General features: G+C 39.4%; 2 protein-coding genes across 2 annotated transcripts; one reads left to right on the forward strand and one right to left on the reverse strand.

Moving 5' to 3' along the window:
- The first annotated feature begins 4392 nt into the window (after positions 1 to 4392).
- On the forward strand, positions 4393 to 7248 carry LOC104239293 (uncharacterized). Its single transcript, XM_009793897.2, has 2 exons — positions 4393 to 4588; positions 5905 to 7248. The coding sequence occupies exon 2, from the start codon at positions 5929 to 5931 to the stop codon at positions 7069 to 7071; it is 1143 nt and encodes a 380-aa protein (XP_009792199.1). The 5' UTR covers positions 4393 to 4588; positions 5905 to 5928; the 3' UTR covers positions 7072 to 7248.
- A 366-nt stretch (positions 7249 to 7614) lies between these two features.
- On the reverse strand, positions 7615 to 11303 carry LOC104239295 (wall-associated receptor kinase-like 8). The gene is made up of 3 exons (XM_009793898.2): positions 10268 to 11303; positions 10019 to 10147; positions 7615 to 8984 (listed from the first exon to the last, which is right to left on the reverse strand). Exons 1-3 carry the CDS (start codon positions 11262 to 11264, stop codon positions 7783 to 7785), a joined length of 2328 nt encoding a protein of 775 aa, XP_009792200.1. The 5' UTR covers positions 11265 to 11303; the 3' UTR covers positions 7615 to 7782.
- Between the last annotated feature and the right edge of the window lie 10928 nt (positions 11304 to 22231).

Here is a 22231-nt window from a genome sequence, read left to right on the forward strand (position 1 = left end):
AAGATTTCTGGTGTGAGCATTACCCGGGATCCCTGATGCCCTTGGGAACTTTGACACACAGGATACCATTGGATGCACTATGAAAATATTGGCATGTCGTACTTGGTTGAAGCCCTGGCTTTTTAGGTTTACTCTCTAGGCCTATTCATGCTCCCTATAGTTTAGTAGTCTCATTTCTGTAATTCATTCATTCATTTTGGGTCTGTAATAATAATTCTTGTAAAACAAATATTGGGGATATTAGTAAAATAGGAGGGAATTTTATATATGTCTTATGGGGAAATCGGGTAGAAATCATGCTCTTTGGACTGTTATGATTATTTACTTGCATTAGAAAACATGCCTATAGGTTCATCATGTATTTGCTCTAAATTTCTATTTATACATATTCATATCCGTGCTAGAAATCATATCTCTAGGTTGTTGTTAATTCAGCCTTAACAATCATGTTCATAAATTCTCCTATGTGCATTAGAAACCATGCTCTAGGACTTTATTGCACTCACCCTGATATCATACTTGCAGTCAAATCATATAAGAAAATTAGTTTCTTCAGTAGCAATCATGCCTATAAGAAATACGTATAAAATCAATCCCAACACCTAGACATCAGGCTTATATATAAAACCAGTTCTATAACGTTTGTGATTATTTTTTAACACCTAGATAGCATGCCTATAGGACCTAATGAATCAAACTGCCTACCTAAAATCGTTTACTAGTTTATTGCGGTTTTGATTAACGATTAGATACCATATTTATAGGACATCTCTGACCCACGCCTAGGCAAGCCTGTAGGATGACTAAAATCCTGAAGTTATAAAAACTGGGCTTTGTTTAACTGTTTGTGAATTGCCCAGATTCAACTAGTCCTAAATTCAGTAGGCAATTGATTAGTACCTTCTGCCTCGCTTTAACAAACCACTGCATATGTTCTGCTTTGTGCTCACCAAGATATCCTACTATAGGATTTCTAAAGTATCCGAAATACTGTTATTTGAGACGTGTAATTGCCTGGTTATTTGCGGAGGTAAAATGTGAGCCTTTAATTGTTCCTTTATGTGACAGTCCTATTTGTTTTTATTGTCGCTTAGATTTTCTCCTTTTAAACACTATAGGAGAGTCTAGATCCACCTTAACTAAAAGTTCTAAACACCTTTAGGACCATAAGTAAGGGAATGGTAATGCACGCATAGAGTACGTTTAGTTAGAATCGCTTATATAACCACTAAGGGGAGGGTAATCGGGTAGTAAAGGATATGATGACTTGTGCGCTAATGTTATGTGTAGCATCCTAACTTGGGGACGATTACCAAGTATTGCACAGAAGTGATCTTATAGGCTAAACACCCTAGGGCCCCCTTTACCCCCTTATTTTTAAACAAAATATCTATTTGTCTAAATTGCTTTATTTGTTTACAAGACTAATTCACCTAATTCGAGTTTGGTCGATACCCACCATTGTGGACCTCGAGGGGTACCTAACACCTTCCCCTCAGGGTTATTTCGAGCTCTTATACAATCTTTGGTAACACAAATCGGTTTATGAGTTATTTGCTTTAGGTGCCCTAACACACCTTAAATTTGTTAGGTGGTGACTCTTCAAATTCCATACCCAATTTCCAAAAGGAAATAAGTTGTTCCCAAGAAATATCGAAACCCGGACTCCACGAGGAAAAAGGGGGCGTGACAATTCCTATCTAGCTTATTTAGAAGCATTTTATAGGAACTTATAAACCTTAAACCAGTGTGTTTGAGTCTTGAATAGAGTTAATCATGTTGTAAAGTCTTTCTAATAGTGTTTATTACAAAGTGGTTTGTAATAGAGTATTACAAGTTAGTGAGGGATTTAGAGTTTAATTCCTAGATTGCATAGGTTGTAATATGAAAGTTGCTCAATAGTGAAGTTTAAATCCTACCAGGGTAGGTCGTGGTTTTTAATACCGTTGAGTTGGGAATTTTTCATGTAAAATTCCTCTTATCGTTTATTTGATGCTCTGTGTGTACTGTCGAACCTGATAGAGAACCTGATTCTTTATAGAGTTTGGTGGACCCTTATATTCTATTACTCTGGGATCTTGTTGAATTGCCAGAAAGTTTTAAAAGAATCGGGTGTAGATGGGTATTTAAGACCAAATGCGATTCAAATGGATATATTGAGCGATACAAAGCCAGACTTGTTGCCAAGGGTTATACTCAGAAAGGAGGCATTGATTATAAAGAGAACTTTTCAACGGTCTCAAAGAAAGACTCGTTAAGAATTATTATGGCTTTGGTGGCTCATTATGATTTAGAGTTACACCAAATGGATATGAAAACTGCCTTCCTTAATGGAGATCCCGAGGTGGAAGTTTATATAAACCAACTAGAGGGTTTCGAAACTAAAGGAAAATGTCAAATGGTGTGTAAACTAAAGAAGTCAATATATGGACTTAAACAAGCCTCACGACAATGGTATATAAAGTTTAATGATACCATAACATCTTTTGGATTTGTGGAAAATACCGTTAATCGGTGTATACACCAAAAGATCAGTGTGAACAAGTTTATATTTTTAGTCTTATAGGCTGACGATATTCTACTTGTTGCTAATGATTTAGGCATATTGCGTGAGATTAAAGACTTTCTCTCTAAGAATTTTGAAATTAAAGATATGGGTGAGACATCTTATGTAATAGAAATAGAAATATTCCGTGATAGATCACAAGGATTATTGGGATTTTCTTAGAAAGGCTATATCGTAAGAGTTCTAGAGAGATTTAACATGAACAGGGACAAATTTAGTCTCATGCAATGCCCTAAGAATGATGTAGAACGAAAAGAAATGGAATCAATTCCTTACTCTTCTATTATTGGTAGTCTGATGTATGCTCAGACTTGCACAAGACTGGATATTAGGTTTGCGGTCGCAATACTGGGAAGATATCAGAGTAACCCATGAATTGATCACTGGAAAGCTGCAAAGAAAGTTTTGAGGTACCTGAGAGGAACGGAGGATTACATGCTCATGTATAGAAGGTCCAAGCATTTGGAAGTTGTTGGACACTCGAATTTAGATTTCATTGGATATATTGACATCAGAAAGTCTATGTTTGGTTATTTGTTCCAATTAGCTGAATGAGCAATATCGTGGAAGAGTGCCAAACAATCTGTCATTGCTACATCCACGATGGAAGCAGAATTTGTGGCATATCTTGAAGCCACAATTCATGCATTATGGCTGCGAAACTTTATTTCAGGACTTGGGGTTGTAGACACCATTACTAAGCCGCTGAAAATTTATTGTGATAATTCTGTAGCAGTATTCGTCTCCAAGAACGATAAGTACTCCAAAGGTGCCAAACATATGGAATTAAAGTACTTTACCGTCAAGGAGGATGTTCAAAAACAAAGAGTGTCACTTGAGCATATTAGAACAGATCTCATGATTGCAGATCCGTTAACGAAAGGTTACAACCAAAGATATTTAAAGAACATGTACATAGAATGGGTCTTGAGTGTATTTATGACTGATGTATTTATGTTGTTTTGACACACTGAGCTCATTTATGTATTTTTGATATACATTAATGATTTCTTGTTTCTCATAATGATGCACACATTATTGTTTTGAGATATTGCAGGATAAGTCTTAATGAGACAATATTGTGGACCATAATATTTTATACCTTATGGACCTAGTACGATGAGTTGCTAATGTTGTAGTATATGGAAGGGAGTACGTAGAAAAATTATATATAATCGCTATAACTCACATTTAGTATTTTATCGTATTATGGTATTTATGATGGACGTTATAGAAGAGATTTGTTTATCCGCAACTAATGTTTATATTGTTAAACATTAATATTATGTGATTATTGGGCCAAGTGGGAGAATGTAAGTTATTTTTTCCTACGTGTATGTGGCCCAATAGGTTTAAGGCCCATAATTAATATTAATTAATGATCAAATCTCATCCATCCGATCGGTTACTTGATGGACGTACCGGATTAAGTGAAAACCTCTATAAGTTAGCCCTCTCCCCACCCATTAGGGTTACTGTATTTTATTTTCTCTCTTCCATCTTTAAAGATGGTGGTAACGAAAGCTAGGGCAAGGGGCGAGAAACTAATTCCAACTAACGCTTCCGCTTTACGATTCAGGTATATTTTATATAATAATTTTGTGTAAGATTATCATGTTCAAATTCCTGGTACACAATTAAAGTTTATGTTTACACGCCAAGCTAAAAATCTAGTTGTCTAATCGATGTTAATGTGTAGAATCAAAGAAGAAACTAATAATAGTACTACCAAAGTAAAAAGAAAAAATTGAAATAAACTGTTGAGGGCAAAGTAAGAATGCCACAACAATATGGGGTTAAAATGAAAAAGAAAGAAGAAACGAAAAGAACTTGTGTCAAACTGAAGACAGCCTCAAACTTTCACCCACGAGACCCTCTTTGTTCTGTCTTGTTGTGTAATAGAACTGCTGCTGCCTACGCGAAGAGCTATGCAGATATTTTGCTTTTCGATAGCTTCCTTTTCCTCCTTACTTCAATTCTAGTTTCTAAGTGTTCCAAGTGAGTGTGGTTAGTTCATCGCAGGTACTTGCCAAAATCACATCTCTCTCCCTCTGGTTTTCTCCACTTACGGTTTGGTTCTTGCATTTCATCTACCATTTTTTCTAATGAAGTTGAAAGATTTAGATTTTTACGGCGTTTTGGTTCTTTTCTGCGGAGAATTTGGTATTTGGGGTTCACTATAATTGAGTTCTACACTTTTCATTTCGCTGATGATTTTTGTTTTAATTTGCCCCTCATGATTGCTTTAAGTTCTAAAAGCAATAGATTTGGCCAATTTTGGACTGGAATGCCTTTGGAAATCTTTGAAGAGGATCAAGCTTTACTAATGACTTATTTATTCTCGATATTAGCGCTTATTTTAAAGTGTTTCAAAAAGCTTTTTCTTGGGAAGTGAAAGATGTAGGAATTGTGATATTAATGATTTCAGCAACCAAAAAGACAAGAAAAATAGGAGTTTAACTATGCATGATCAGTTCTGGTTGGAATATTTTGGCTATCCAAATCAAAACATAAAATGAATCACATCCCTAAGATAGTTTGCATATTTAATATATCGGCTGTACTAATCACATCCCTAAGATAGTTTGAATATTTAATTAGTCTGCTGCACTGAGTTTGACACAAACATTATTATAAAAGATAATTTACCATCTTTTGCCCTTATTGCACTGTAGGCTTGATTCGAGTTGTCTCAAATAGCTTGAACTCTCCTTTTAAATGAATTGTCTTGACTTGATTTGTTCATGTTAGATGCTACTGTTACACTGTAAGCTTTACTTCAGCATCTGCTGGTTGTGTCTATACACCATTCTGATAATGCAGCCCAGATGGGAATTAAAAGCTCATGTTTATTATTAAAAGATTTTTTGTTCTAATTGTTGGATGTTGATGACCTTTCTTGTTGCTGATGACATATTTTGAAGCTTGTAGCTTGCTGCATAGTAGTCGAGCAAAACATCTCACCATTTTGTGTTCATATTTTAAAAAGATTGAACCGTACAGGCATTTCCTTAATTCTTTTCTGCTTCTTCTCTAAATCCTTAATAAGTCTAAAGGGAAATGTTCGTGAATCTCATTAAGAAGGGAAGGTGTTCTCATTGCCATACTGCCTTGTTCTTAGTCTGGATGTTCCGTCGAATATGTATTCTTATTGAAATGCACCTGTAACTGATGATTACTCTAGCTCTTTTGTGTCCTTTATACTTCTTATATGTCATGGGGTATCTTATGACTGTGGAGCAAGAGTTTCACCCCATACATTACCATTGTTTGTTCAGTATTATGTTTTTCCACCCCTTCAAAAAGAAAAGATCTTATGTATCTTCCTTTATTTGCAGAAGCTTTAGAAGGCCAGGGAAACAATGGTTGTCGCAGTTCGTGCTTCTCCCCTTGTTCTACCTTCATCACCAATTGCTGCCTGTAGGAACTTAAAGAAGCAATGTAATGCCATCTTCAATTTGAACATTGGTCTTCAAAGTAGTCAGACCGAGCACAGGTGTATCACCACTAGCAGCATCAAATGCTTTACCTCCTCCACCTCCGCCATTGTTTCAAAGGAGGAAGAACCATTACCACTTGAGGTGAAAGAAATTAAGACAATTTGCAAAACTTGGGTTTGGAGAGGTTACAACATAAATTACTTGTTTTATCAAGCACACAACAACAACACTTCTTGCCCTTCCCTACTCCTAGTTCATGGTTTTGGTGCCTCTGTCGCCCATTGGCGCAGGAACATTGCGACGCTCGCTCAAAACTACACCGTGTATGCTATTGACCTCCTTGGCTTTGGTGCTTCTGACAAACCAGCAGGTTTTCAATATAACATGGAATCTTGGGCTCAGTTAATATTGGATTTTGCAAATGAAATTATTCAAAGACCAACTGTATTGGTAGGGAACTCTGTTGGAAGCCTTGCTTGTGTAATAGCTGCTGCAGATCCTTCACAAACATCCATTCAAGGGCTTGTTTTATTGAACTGTGCTGGAGGCATGAATAACAAGGCAATTGTTGATGATTGGAGGATTAAGTTATTATTGCCGTTACTCTGGCTTGTTGACTTCTTATTGAACCAGAGATCAGTTGCTTCTGCAATCTTTAATCGGGTCAAACAGAGAGAAAATCTGAAGAATATCTTGTTGTCTGTCTATGGGAATAAGAAGTCTGTGGACGAAGATCTGGTGGAGATTATCAAGGGACCAGCAGATGATGAAGGCGCGCTCGATGCTTTCATTTCCATTGTGACAGGTCCCCCGGGGCCAAATCCAGTGCAATTGATCCCAAATCTGACATTGCCTATCCTTGTCTTATGGGGTGATCAAGATCCATTTACCCCAATTGATGGTCCTGTTGGTAAATACTTCTCATCCTTACCTTCTCAAAAACCAAATGTGAGTCTATTTCTTTTGGAAGGTGTCGGACATTGTCCTCATGATGACAGACCTGATCTTGTCCATGAAAAGCTGCTTCCTTGGCTAAGCCATTTGCCAGTGGTAGAAAACGTTTGAATGAGATCATAAGTGGATGTTATACACTTATACTTAATTTTGTTTGATCTTCATGTGCAGAGGATTTTGATTTGTAAATCATGTTACAAAAGAATATTTGTTTGAGCAAATGTAATTACAGAAGTTTGTGGAATCTTGTTATAGTTCAATTGATAGCTGTTCATTAAGTTTCTAAAAGGTTTTTTAGTCTATAATCAATTCGGCATCCCATTTCTGACATTGGTTATTAGTTATTACTATACATGAAACTATATATTCAGCGCCACATACCAAAACCCATGGGTGGAAGTTCGGACTCCGAAAACCTTTTACGAACTGTATATATTATCGGAAGGTTTCTTTTATTTCTTTTCATCTTTTTGAGTCGATGTTCTATCGGAAACAGCCTCTCTACCTTCCCAGGGGAGGGGTAAGGTCTGCGTATACAATACCCTCCCCAAACCCCACTTGTGGGATTCCACTGGGTAATACTCTCCCAATACCCCACTTATGGGGTTCCACTGGGTTATTGTTGTTGTAGGATGTTATCGGAAGGCTTCAAGCAACAGCACAATTTTTTGTTCTCTTATTGCAATCATCATTAAATTCAACAATGCATTACTGCACACTTTCAAAGAGATTTCGTTAATTACATACCAAGGCAATTGCCTAAATCACAAGAAATTAAACCACTACAAACACTTTCTCTAGTAATAGGGAATTTGTTATCAATTATGGGACTTTAGGTGATGCTTTTTCTTCTATTTGACTATCTGATACATAGCTACTTGAGCTTTCACTTCTTAGAGACACGTTATCTTGAAAACTATTACCGCAAATCACATCACTCCTTGTGTTTCTTAGTTGGTCAAGCACTGTTGCTACCTCTTTCATATATGGCCTTTCCCTTGAGTTAAACTTTAAGCATCTTTTGGCAAGCTTGGCTACAGCAAGAATAACCTCCTCATTCACAAGTTCAACAATTTCAGGATCTACAATGTCAAGTATACGACCTTGTTTTAACGATGACTTGAAACGCATTACTAGACCTTGATCATAGTTATTTGTATCTAAAGATACAGCTTTTTGGCTTGTTAAAAGCTCCGCAAGAACGACACCAAATGCATAGACATCACTTTTATCACTAAGTTGACCTGATCGAAAGTATTCAGGGTCCAAATAACCAAATGTACCTCCAACTAGAGTCGTTAAGTGAGTCTTGTCGATGGGTACTAACCTTGAAATACCAAAATCAGATATCACAGCTCTAAAATTCTCGTCCAATAGTATATTGCTTGATTTGATATCTCTGTGGAAAATTGCATTAGAAGCACATGAGTGCAAGTAAGAAAGCGCCCCTGCAGCTTCTGCAGCAACTCGCAACCGATGCTCCCAAGTTAGTCCTATTGTTGTTGATGTGGTTGAGCAACTTGGACTAAAATTTCTATGTATATGAGATGCCAATGTGCCATTTGAGATATATTCATACACTAAGAGCGGAACTTGAGTCTCTAAACAACAACCTAATATTTTGACTATGTGCCTGTGACTTAATTGGGAGAGAATGAGAATTTCGTTAATGAACTGATCAACCTGATTTTCATCCACTATGTTGGATTTCTTCACAGCCACAATACTTCCATCTACTAACATTCCTTTATAGACAGTTCCAAGCCCTCCCCTACCTAGAATTCGACGTTCGTTGAAGTTGTCTGTTGCTTTTTCCAACTCCTCTTTTATGAAAAGTTTCAATCCTGGCAAAGTGTTATCATTACTACTTTGTCCACTTAAAGAGATCCGTTGTTGCAATAACAGTCCGCCATTCCTCTTGAAAAACCTTTGTTTAGTTTTCATCTCTTTTCTTTTTTGAAGTCGTCGACATAGCCAAAGACAAACAGCCAGTAGGATTAGAGAACTACTTGCTGCTACAATACCTGTTTGTTTGCAGAACAAATTTGACAAAAGAAAAAGAAAAGAACATGACTCATTTTGGAAATCCTAGAATATGGTAATAAACAGAATTGTCTAAATAGGTATCACATGCCTTGAGGGGCCTCTTTGTAAATAATAAAAGATTAGTGGTTAGTAGAGTTAGTTATTTGTTATAAGGATAGTTAGGAGATATTATTATCAGTTAGTTATATAAGAGGTATCACTGTACAACTGTAAATCAATTGTCTCATTTCTTCTTCAATGAAAGTCATTTTCACGAGGCTCCTCTCTTCTCCCTCTTCTCTGATTCTAATCTAGGGTTCTTCATTTGTTGATTTCTCACCAAATTCACAAGAATAAGGGATAACAACAATGAAAAAAATGGGAACACTTAGCTTGATCCCTCTTGTGTTTTTAGTTTTTGCAATTTTGAAACATAGATTAAGATAAGTGATATGCCCTTCCTGAAAGCGATTACTTTGATTGAAAATTCTAATGATTTTATTTTGGATGAAAATTGGAAGTCACTGGGAGAGAGTTCCAGGGGCGTCAAATGGGTGAGTTGGGCTTATTTTGGGGGTTCAAAATAGGTTAAGTCAATAAATGGGCGGGACAATGACCCGCCCAAAAGTAGCTTGGGTTGAGATGAGTTGGGTCAAGTTTAGCTAAATTTTGGGTCATAACCCAATCCCCTCAACTCTTACTAAGCTTTAATTGATGTGTATTATTTTCTTATGAATTGTTTAATTATCAAATAGGACTTTTTTCTTTTTTATGGTCATAAATAATATAAAACAAAAGAAAAATTATTTTAAAAATATTTTAGCAACGTTAGTCATGGATCAATTTGGGGTAAAAATCAGCATAACTTTAGATGAGCTCAAATGAATTGGGTCAAAATAGGTTGTGTTCAATAAATGAGTGGGTCAATAACCAACCTAACCATTTTTGGATTGGGCGAATTAAACGGGTTTGAGCTCAAATTTACACCCTAGAAAATTCATATAGGAAATACATCGAGGTGGAAGCTGAGTACCTATGTAGAGCTGTTTACTGAGCATGCGTCTCTCGCTATTTGGCTCACAAAAGAAGCTTCCAGATGTATTAATGCACTGAGTATTATTTGGACAACGTTTTCCATTTGGAGTTGCACACTCATTGATATCTGTAGAACAATAAAACAAAGAGAGTACTTGAGAAAAAATAACAAATACTAACATGTTATTTTGCTCCTGTCTTTTTCTTCTCAGATAAGTGAAACAAGGGACTTAAGTCATTTTCAAACCTTGGCATCCATTAGGGAGGTAAGGATTGCCTTGAAAACCAGGAGAGCAATCGCATCTGTATCCGCCGGCTTCTCTGGCAGATTCGTTGATACACTGACTATGTTTTCCACATGCATATTTTGGGCTTTTGATGGCATGGTTACAACTAACATTCCCAATTACCCAATCCAGCGTCCATTCAGCTGCAAAATAGTAATCTATATTGCAGTTGGAAGTTGAATACTTACCTAGCAATTCAGTGAAGTTAGAAAAACCTTTGTCCACAAATAAAATATAGCTGCAATTGCTAGATGCCCATGTGGTTTGCTGTGTATTCATGGTTTGTATTGAGGCTGTGAAACTTTTTGGTACTTTTGAGAAAGCAGTTTCACAACAACCATTACTTCCTGTGCAATGCGTCGACGACGATGAAGTAACTGCAGCTCTGTAACTACCATTAGTACCATCATAATTAATGTTGCAGAGAGAGGCACATCCACTTACAATGTCTCCATTATCTTCATCTTTGGCATAAGCAAACATATCACATCCAATTCCTACCAACTTATTCTTAGTTGGTGAAATGCTAAAATACGGATCGTCATTAGATCCGTATCCACTTTCATCCCCATATACATTTTGTCCAGAGGATCTGTTATAAGGAACAGGTACGAAATTCACTATAGTCTTGATAGAGTTCGTTGAAATATGGGATACCGATTCATTAAGCCAAGGCAGGTAAGCAATCTTGTGGTTGCACATAATTTCAAATGGCTTGTCAAAGTAACACTTTCTCCCTATTCCAAATGGATAAGGAATGGTCAAGTTGCCACATTTTTCTGCGCAGTGAGGCTTTGCTAACACTGATGTTAAAGCTAATGAAACTTGATTTTCTTGAAAAAGCAACACAAAAACATAGAATGGCCAAATTGGAATGCACTGCATCTGCTTCTTTACCAATTGCATATTAATTCCCACGTCTTTGTTTGTATAAATATTGCGTTTTGGTCGCAACATGTCTTCTCTTAGTATGGTACAAATTAAGTTGGGCACCAGTTTATATTGATTACTGGTTTATAGACCTGAGGTTACTAAACAATTACTAATACCAGTTTATAGTTGTTGTTTTTTAAATTATAAATTAGGAAGTAAAGCTACTAAAAGCTTCCGCACAAAGGAGCAGCCCACATCCACAAACTAAAAGAGAAAAAGGAGAATTAAAGGAGATATATACAAGACTTTACAAGCTAGAAACCATGATGTTTCAGCCACCATTTTTAGACTAATTGGTATGTAGAGTCTGGATTTTATAAAATAAAATGATTTGATTTTGTTCTTTTTACTTATCTAGTTTTGCTTTTTCTGATGTTTGTTCAGGTTTAATATTGGAAAGTAATTAAGGGCATGTTCTCTGTCTAATCATTCTCCAAAACGTGGTTATTATAAAATGGAGCATTTCCAATTTTAAAACCTTGACCTGTTAATTAAATCGTGGTGTCTACTTTATGTATTAAATTCGCATATCATGGCATTGCTCTTTCCATAGTGATGAGCATCTTTCATTTATTTATTTATTTTTCTTTGTGGGTGGGTTCCAGCTTTGAGCTCATAAATGGCTAACTGATATTTTATCCCAGAAGCAAAGCTGATTTAGTTCTAAGGTAAGAAAATCGTACTTTTAGCCTTTTTCCTCTGCTTTTGAGTATGAGTTGATCAACTTCCTAAGAGGCCTAGTTTTAGAAAATCAACATATGTGCCCACAAAATTACATTTGTTGATGTATGTTTGACCAAAAATATAGATTTTTGATTAAACTAATTAGATGTGTATAATAAAGGGTTAATCTTAGTTAGTAATAATAACCTCAAAGCTATAACGATTAATGAGAATAACTTAGAGCAACGCTAACAGAAAATCAAATGCAAGTAGCATTTAATGTTTTAAGAATATTAATGAGGAATAAATAGAAAGCAATAAATGACAATAAATAACACTGAAATAAATAAAGAGAATGTCTAACCCAATATTGAGAGAGGTGTAGGATTCCTCCTTCTAACAATGATGAATGATAGATAAAGATCATAACATAAGGACCCTTCTCGCATCTGATGGAAAAGGTGTAGAATAATAGAAAATCGAATCTCATTAGAAAGGTAATATTTGTATTATATCTAGAAAGAAAGTCTGCTTTTTATATAGTGTTCTTATAAGAGAATATTACATGCCTATCACTTGATCTCTCTTTCTATTTATAAGGGACATACCCCCAATTACCCCTAAAAGTACAAACAGAGAGAATATTCAATGGAATATTCCCTCAAAAAATCTGTTACTAAACTAGCCGTTACTGCTCCTTCTGACACTTGACCTCGGCCATGATCGACTGCTCGGCAGTGGGTTCCATTGGTCATTAGTCGACCTCGGCCAAATTACTTTTAGCAATACCACTTCGTGTCGAATATCCTTAGTCAGATTTTGACCCATACAGTTAGTCTCTCCGCTTATCGAGGTCGTCTCTCAGATGACCTCGATGAGCGGACTTCACTGGTCATAGTTGAGAGATTTAGGTGGGCAGTTCGAGTAATGACGCTCATGGCGAGGTGGTAACGTGGCGCTTCGTGAGTCATAACTTACTGTTACGTCGGTTCAGAATGACATCATGACATCATGCGTCATTATTACGCATTTTTCCGATGCGTTGCTTCGCTTCCCGTGCCTCTGTAGTGTCGATGTTTGTGCATCGACAATTTGCATTCTTAATTATGGTGCCTGGTTTTTTTATAAATAGGGATAGAAAACCCTCTACCTGATCCTTTGTGTTTTCAAGTATTTGAGTCTCTATATCTTTCTTTTTTCTTCCCCTAGTGCTCTTGCTTTCGTTATTTCCACCTTTGCATCCTTGTTTTTCCTGATTTCAGCAACTTCTGCTACTCATACCTTCTATGTGCTTGCAATTTCTTCACATTTAAACAACCAAAGATGGTTAATACATCTTCTAACTTTGAGGGGACATTTGACCCAGTTCCATTGGCAGTGAGCATGCCCCCTCATGACGATGGGGCTGCCATTGTTGCAGAGGATGAGAGCTTCTCTACTATAGATGAAATAATTCCTCACAACGAGAAAACTAGGTCGAACTTCTCGGAGCGGCCCGAAGACGACCCTGAGGCTGTGGAATCTGAGATGGATGCAGATGCCCTTGCTGACTTCACGACCAAGTTCAAAATTCAGGCCCACATCGAGCTGGTCCCGAACGGTCGTGATGTGGTGCAGATTCACCGCCCTGGATATTGCACATTCTATGTATATCGGTTCTATATGGGCTATTCTTTTCCCCTTCCATTATTGGCGGAGGAATTCTGCTGCTACTACGGCATCTGCCTGGCCCAGCTTTCCCTTTACATCTACAAGCTCATCCTCATGCTGACAAAGTACGTGGAACTGGCCGGCCGCGGAACTTATATTTGCCACCTGCTGCATCTCTTCGCGCCCTAGGGGGATGATGTTATACCTTTGTCACCTTGGAAGTAATAGCCCGGTAGTGAAGATGGACAATAAAGCCAATCGTCGGTTCTGGTTAAACTTCTTCTACGTCAAGACCGAAGACGTAGTGACAAATGCCAAAGGATTTCCTAAGGCGTGGAATTATGCCTGTAAGTATCTCTGCTAAGTGTTTATTTTGCTTGTTTTGACCGTAGCATAATCGTTCTATTTTTTATTTGTTCAGCCGAGATCGAGCCCCCTCCATTATTTGGAAATATTCATGACTGGGTTAGCCAGGTCTTGCCTAATACGGTGAGGATCCGTGAATGGTCAGCTTTCCACAAGAAGTTTGGGCCCAAGCCCCCAACGACTGGTGAGTTTCTTATTGTGAGTTTTTGTTGCTTCAGCCTTCCGGTCGTTCGTTTCTTATCGTATCGTGGGGGTTGATCTAACCTTATCTTTGTAGTTAGGCCATTGAGCTTCGAGGAGGGCGAGGGATTCTACTCCTGCATTCTACCAAACGAGTGTTGCAATAGGATCAACCCTTGCTCAACTGCAGACAAGTCTGCTCAGCCGACCACTTCTTCTCGGCCTCCGGCATTGACTAGATCTAGTCAACCGTTAGCGGCCCCAACAGCAAAGACTCCGATTTCGCCCATGCTGCACTTGATAGATGAGTCATCGCCGAGTGAGGGAGATCTGATTCCCCACAAAAAGAGGTTGGTGGATGTGGGCGACGGGGCCACCCGAGTAGTGAACCTTTTGAGGGATGACCAAGGGTGACCCCTGTTGTGTTGGAAAGTGGTGCCATCCCCCCGTATGAAATCCCACTATCGACGGGGTGTGCCCTTCCCTGAGGCTGGGATTGGAGTTGGTGGGTCGCTGGCAGAAGTCACGGACACTGCACTAAGAGATGAGCCATCGTCTTCGAGGCTAGTCGACGTTCCCTCTACGTCCATTCATGAGAGAGGTGAAGGGGCTGTCGAGGGCGGCTGTGAGACAGGATTCGATCTAGATCCTGACGAGTTCCGGATGTTGAGCGAGGGATTTACTCGTGTCGAGGTTACGTTGGACGGGTCCTTGAGGTCCATGGTGGTTCATATGGATTAGGACTTATTGGTAAATACAGAAGACGTAGTCCCCTCCTTATGTGCCCTTTACTCCGATATGAAGGGCAGGATCCTCGGGACATTGGACGATGCTGCCCTGTCGTCGGGCATAGCCGGTTTCGCCCTTAGGGTAAGTTTTCTGACCTTGCTTATTTCCGTGCCTTGTATTTAACTTTGATTTTAACTGATTTTCTTTTTCCTCCTTTCCTTTCGGACAATTATTTTGGAGATTGAGAGTTCTCGCCGAGAAGAGAGGCGAATGACCATTTTTAATAAGATGCAGAGGAATTACCTCGAATATCGCGCCAAGTACAGCGAGATCTATAGGCGGTTTGGCGAGAACGGTAAATTCCAAGCCATTCGGAATGAGTTGAAGAAAAAAGATGACGAGATGATTAGGGTCATCGCTAGATGCAGCGTCCTCGAAGGGGCGTTGAGGGACAAAGAAGAGGAGCTCGAAGTGAGCAAGGGGGTTAAGGCGCAATGTGCGGATCTTTTGTCCTAAGTGATGTCTCTACGGGCCAAACTTGAGAAATGTTTGGCTAAGGCCGAGGCTTTGAGTGGCAAAGTTGCCCAAAAGACAGCAGAGGTTGCTGAGAGAGTGGCTGACCATGAGAAGGATGAGTTGGCTAGGCTGGTAGCTTCGACGAAAGTTGAGGTTTTGGAGGATATGATCCGCGTTCTTTGATCCGAGCGAGCAAATGATCTGGAAACGTCTAAGCTTAAGGAGGCTCGACTTGACGAGCAGATATGGGAGCTAGAAAAAGAAAGCGGCTTCTAATCTTGTAAACCAAGTCGTCATTCTCGAGGCCGATTAGTCCCGACTATTTTCTCAACTATACCTTTCTCATGCTTTTGCCTTTCCTGATGTCCCGCGGGATTTATACGAGAAGTGGATCCATGCCGAGGCCTAACTAGACATATTCAGATATTTGATGATGGCAAGGAGAGTCCTTGAGGCTGAGTTTGAGGATGTTCGTGCTAAGGTGCGTGCATCTCAGATTGCCTACGGCTATGCCCCTGCTACACCGGGGACTGGCGATGGCGAGGAGGATTTGAATGGGATTGAGCAGGATGCTTGGTACGAGGATGAATATCCTCATGGCGATTGTGGAGATGGTACTACTAGGTTGGGTGGCGAGTAGTTTTTCCTTTGATTTGTAATTTTTGTGGGCGTCTGTTTTGCCCTTGTAAAGGATATTTTTGAACTATGAAATGCTATTTTCGCTTGTTCGTTTTTAAATCTTCTCTGTTTGGTATTGTATGCTTCTATCATTTGGTCGCCTTAATCATAATAATTTTGGTTTTGGCCATGGCTGAGGCTGGTAGGTGTTAATATGAACAAGGTCGAATGTAAGTTAATTCGAGCGAGGTCGAATGTCACTTTAGTTAATTCGAGTGAGGTCGAATGTAAGTTAATTCGATCGAGGTCGAATGTAAGTTAATTAGAGCGAGGTTTAATGTAAGTTAATTCGAGCGAGGTCGAATGTCACTTTAGTTAATTCGAGTGAGTTCGAATGTAAGTTAATTCGAGCGAGGTTGAATATACGTTAATTCGAGTGTTGAATGTCACATTAGTTAATTCGAGCGAGGTCAAATGTAAGTTAATTCGAATGAGGTCGAACATCACTTTAATTAATTCGATCGAGGTCGAATGTGAGTTAATTCGAATGGGGTCGTATGTTAGGTTAATTCGAACGAGGTCGAATGTTTAGTTAATTCGAATGAGGTAGAATGTTTAGTTAATTTGAACGAGTTCAAATGTCGCTTATTTGATTGTGGTCACGGGCCGAGTAGATACTGAGGCAATGTTGTTCTAGAAACATGGGCAGACCTACATTTGTGCTTTTCTCATACTTGGAAAAATTTACATGTTTTTCGGGCTAGAATTCCAATCCATGTCTATTTAGTCCCTTCATTGGGTGACCTGGAGATGTGTCAAGAGGTTGGACGATGAACCAACCATCCCGCGACTTAGAGTGTCCCCCTTTTCTCCTCATTAAAAACCTCCAAAAAACCCAATTGGGACAATACTCAAGCGAGGGAAAAGAGTACGACTTGGAGGATGCTTGTTCTTAAAAGTTGAAGTACTTGAGGTGGGCGACATTCCAATTGTTCGGTAGCAGTTTTTCTTCCATTGTTTCTAGTTGAAATGACCCTTTATTTACTACTGGTGTGATTTTGTATGGGCCGTCCCAATTTGTCCCCAGTTTTCCCTCCCGTGGGTCTTTGCTTGCTTGTGTTTTGGAATTTAGCACATAGTCCCCGACTTTGAGTGGTATGACCTTGGACTTCTTTTTATAGTAGCATTCTACATATTGTTTTTGGGCGATCATCCTTTTAGTAGGCCATATCTCTCCGTTCGTTGGCTTTGTCGAGGTCTTGCCTTCTGCTTTCGTCGTTCTTCGACCCGCTCTCATAGGAATATCTCAAACTAGGCTCTCCAACTTCGATGGGTATTACCGCATCAGTCGTATAGACTAATGAGTAAGGCGTCTCTCTCGTGCTCGTCTTTGGCATTGTGCGGGGTGCCCATAGCACTTCCGGCAGTAATTCTGGCCAAAGTCCCTTGGCGTTCTCAAGTTTTCTTTTCATGATATTCAGTATTGATTTTTTGGAGGACTTCGCTTGCCCGTTGACCGCGGGGTGGTATGGGCGGAGAGTATTATTTTGATATGCTACTTCTCGAAAAATTCAGCGGCTTTTTTTCCAGTAAATTGGGGTCTGTTATCATAGTTGTTCTCTTTGGAGAGTCCGAAGCGGCACACAATGTTTTTCCATATGAAGGCGATCACTTCCTGCTCGCATATTTGAGCGAATGCCCCTGCTTCTACCCATTTAGAAAAGTAGTCAGTCAAAACTAAAAGAAAATGCACGTTACCTCATCCTGCGGGAAGAGGGCCGACGATGTCAATCCCCACTTGATTAAAGGCCATGGGGAACTAACTGAGTGGAGATGCTCGCCTTCATGGTGTCATTGGGGTGTACTTTTGGCACTGCTTGCATCTTTTCAAGAAGTCAGCGACTTCTTTTTTTATAGTAGGCCAGTAGTAACCTGCCCGTATGAGGAATCTGACTAGAGCTCGGTTGCCGGAATGAGCCAATGTGCTTCATGGACTTTCTCTAGGACGCAACGCGTTTGATTTGGCCCCAAGCATTTCTCTATGGGGCCACCATACGTCCTCTTGTATAGATCATTGTGAATGATACTGTACCTGGCCCCTTACATCCGAAGTTTCTTGGCCTCCTTTTTATCATCTAGGAATGCGTTGTTGATTGGGTCCAAGCCTACGCTACTATTGAGTAGCTAGGATGGTCGATGCAGTTGTACCCAACTAGGTCGAGATCGAATCCACATGGAGTTAATTTTTTTGGAATTATATTTATATCCAAGTCTAGATGCAGGGTTTTCTCTTAATTACACTTCCACAAATGGTTGGTTTGTTTTCTACTTCTACTTCTATTCTATAGCATGCAATATTTAAAACTAAGTACAATGTTTTTGTTGTTGATTTTCAAGGATTTAAAGGGACTAAGGTAGTGACCTCTACCTAGGTGGATATCTAACGGGTAACAAGAATCTAGGACAATCATATGATTAATTGGGGTAGTAATATAGCTATCACTCCTGGTTACTCACTCTATACCTCTCGGTAGTTTGAGTGATTTTGTGTAATTTGGCTTTCTCAAGTCCAAATGGGTGTTCATGCAATTCAAGTGATTTTAGCTCAAGTCGGGTATTACTATCTCTAGGTTTAACCCTTTAATTGGGGCTATCAATTTCTTGAGTTCACCTCAATTCCTTGTTAGTCTAATTTTCCTAGACTTAGTCTCTCTTTCTCAAGTAGAGACTAAGTCATAAAGGCATGAATTAGTGTTTGCAACCACTAATTCGATAGTTCTAGCAAGACCTAGACTAAATACTACTAACCCATACACATTCAGGCCCTAAAATTCAAGACACATCAAGTACCCACACTAGGGTTAGGTCACAACCCTAGATATGGGTTTAGATACTCATGGAAATAATAGAAATCAAAGATAAAATAAAGATAAAATCCATAATACTAGATTAAAAGATGAAAATCTAATGTTAAAAGATGAATCTGATACAAAATTGCCCAAACGGAATATCCAGCCGTCTCACGTGCTCAGCTCAAACAAAACCTAACCTAAAAATGTCAAAAAAATCTATTTATACTAAGCTGAAATTTCTGAACAAAAATACCCCTACAGAGGTTTCGCGACCGCGTAATTCTTACCACAGCCGCACTCTTGCTTTGGCGGATGCGTAATACTGATTGTGGTCCACATTTTTGACTTCTAGATCTGGGTTGAGGTTTGCTTCGCGGGCCGCATAATTTCCATCGCAGACGCGTAGTGGATTTTTGCGACCGTTTAATTCTACCGCGGACCACACTCCTTATTTTTGCTTAAGATGTGAACTTTTTGAATCTCATCCACCGCGGTCCGTATAATTCCAATCGCGGCTGCGGTGAGACTTTTGCGGCCACACATTTCTCAACAGTTGTCCTTAAAATGCACTCTCTAATTCTTCACTTCACGGACCACATATTTGTGATCGCAACCGCGTTGTGGCTTCCACGGCCACCCAATATTTGTGCAATCCGCGATTTAGATCTCCTGGCCTAGTCTTGATTTTTGTTCCAGATTTGACTCCTTTATGAGTTGATTATGCCTCCTTTGGATCATTTTTGATCAATTCTTGCAAGAAAGTATATTACATTAGTTTTTGGGAATACCTTTACGCATTTTAAGCCCAAAATGCAAGTAAAAGAGAGAAAATAATAGGTTAAAATCCCCACTTATCAGCCGTCCTGCAAGTATGTAATGATATGGTTGCGCCATTCCCAAGTTAGATTTATAGTCCTTACCTCGATTTGATCTATCGATGAGAGGAGGAGGGTGACCACGTTTCTTTTGTGGGTTATACTTTTGGTGGGTGCCGCTAACTTAGAGAGGCTGTCGGCTTCGGTGTTTTGTGCCCGAAGGATTTGGTCGAGCTGGTATTCATCAAACTCAGGCAGTAATTTGCAGATTTTTGCTGGTATCTTTATAGCCTTTGCTCTTTGATTTGGAAAGTCCCTGTGACTTGGTTGACGACGCGTTGCGAGTCACAACGCATGATGACCCGCCTTGCTCCGTACTTGAGTGATAGCTTTAATCCTGCAATCGCGGCCTCATACTTGGACTCATTGTTAGTCATGTTCGGGCACCGTATGGACTGGCGAATTACCTCGCCTGTCGGGACCTCGAGCACAAGTCCTAGTCCGGACTCTTAACGCATTGGAAGCGTTGTCAGTGTGCAAAATCCATTAATCTTGTGTTTTCAAATAAACGTGGGCGGCTTCTTTTTCTACTTCAAGCATTATTGTTGCACTGAGGTCAGCGATAAAGTCGGTGAGACCTTGTTATTTTATTGCCGTCCGTGGTTGATACGTGGTATCATGCTCAGTCAATCCTATAGCCCACTTAGCTAACCTTCCCGATAGCTCGGGTTTATGTAAAATACTTCTTAAGGGAAAAGTTGTGACTACCGAGATAGGGTGGTACTGGAAGTAGGGTCTAAGCTTTCGTGAAGCTACGACCAAGGCCAGTGTCAATTTTTCGAGATGAGGGTACCGCATCTCGGTGCCGATTAAGGTTTTGCTAATGTAATAGATGGGAGATTGCGTACCTTTGTCTTCTTGGACCAGGACGGCGCTCACTGCTACTTCGGATACAGCAAGGTAGACGAGGAGACGTTCTCCAGGTTTTGCTTTGGCGAGTAATAGTGGTGACGATAGATAAGCCTTTAATTCCTACAGGGATTGAACGCACTCGGATGCCCATAAGAGACCGTTGCCCTTCTTGAGTACGTCAAAAAATTTATGGCACCTATTAGACGATTGTGAGATGAACCTCGACAAGGTGGCAATGCGTCCGGTTAGCTTTTGAACATGTTTCTTGCTGGTTAAGTGTTCTGGTATTCCCTCTGTGGCCTTGATTTGGTCGGGGTTGACCTTGATGCCTCTTTGTGATACCAGGAAACCCAAAACTTTTCTTGAGATTACACTGAACGCACACTTCTCGGGGTTTAATTTCATCTTGTACCGCTTGAGTATGTCGATGGCATCTTTCAGGTGGTTGATGTGATCTACTTTCCGTCTGGATTTGACCAACATATTGTCTATGTAGACCTCCATGGTTTTTCCGAGTTCGTCTTTAAACATTATTGTCACCAACCTTTGATATGTCGCCCCTATGTTATTGTCACCAAGGCCAGTGTGCTTCGTGGACTTTCTCTAGGACGCACCGCGTTTGATTTGGCCCCAAGCATTTCTTTGGGGGGCCACCGTACATCCTCTTGTATAGATCACTGTGAATGATACTGTACCTGGCCGCTTGCATCCGAAGTTTCTTGGCCTCTTTTTTATCATCTAGGAGTCCTAATCTAAGAGAGAGAGAGAGAGAGAGAGATTAGGATAGAAGAATGTAATTTCATATATGATTGTAACTATACATAACAAATATATTTATATCTATTACAATTGATTGAATTCTCTTCCTATTGACATATTCTCTACTAACGACCTTACTGACAGATTCTCTAACTAACAGTAGGTAGTTATTCTAACTAACTCTAACTACCTTTTGAATTCCTAACTAACTGTGTCAACAGACTTATTTGCCTTTTTTTCTGACCTACAGTCTTTTTCTCTAACAATCGTGTATCAGTACTCCTCTCTAATAGAATATCCTTGTCCATAAGGATTAAATAAGGGAAACCTTATCTGCAATACAATAACCAGCTCCCATGTAACTGCATTAGCAGGCAGTCCGTTCCATTTAATCAGCACTTGTGCCATAACTTTGTTGGCTCTTTTGATGATTCTTTTTTGTAAAACAAGATCAGGGTCAGGCAATAAGGACTTGCTAGGTCAATGACAGGAGAATAAGAAATTGGGGATGGAACTTCATAACACCTTTTTAACAAGGACACATGAACTGTAGGGTGAATCCTTACACCAGTAGGCAACAAAAGAGTATAGGCAATTGGATCAATCCTTTTGATGATTTGAAAGGGTCCATAATACTTGGCAGCCAGCTTGTGAGATGAATGATAAATTGTTACTTGTTTGTAGGGCTGAACCTTCAAATAAACCCAGTCTTCTACTACAAGTTATCTATCACTCCTATGATAGTCTGCTGATTGTTTCATTAGGAGTTGCGTCCTTCTCAAATGATGCTTGAGCAGCTGGATTTTCAGTTCCCTATTGATTAGTGTGTTGTCAACTTCAATAGAAGCTGATTCCTCTGGAAGATAGGGCAAATGTAATAGTAGAGGTCTACTATACAATGCTGATAGGGACTAGTTTGTATAGCTGAGTG

The sequence above is a fragment of the Nicotiana sylvestris genome, chromosome 2 (assembly GCF_000393655.2).
Source record: "Nicotiana sylvestris chromosome 2, ASM39365v2, whole genome shotgun sequence".
Classification (NCBI taxonomy): Eukaryota; Viridiplantae; Streptophyta; class Magnoliopsida; order Solanales; family Solanaceae; genus Nicotiana; species Nicotiana sylvestris.

Coding starts and splice junctions, on each gene's coding strand:
- LOC104239293 (XM_009793897.2), top strand. CDS start 5,929: ATGGTTGTCGCAGTTCGTGCTTCTCCCCTTGTTCTACCTTCATCACCA.
- LOC104239295 (XM_009793898.2), bottom strand. CDS start 11,264: ATGTTGCGACCAAAACGCAATATTTATACAAACAAAGACGTGGGAATT. Junction 10,148..10,267: donor CCTCCCTAATGGATGCCAAG/GTTTGAAAATGA, acceptor ATTGTTCTACAG/ATATCAATGAGTGTGCAACT. Junction 8,985..10,018: donor CAGTAAACAGCTCTACATAG/GTACTCAGCTTC, acceptor GCAAACAAACAG/GTATTGTAGCAGCAAGTAGT.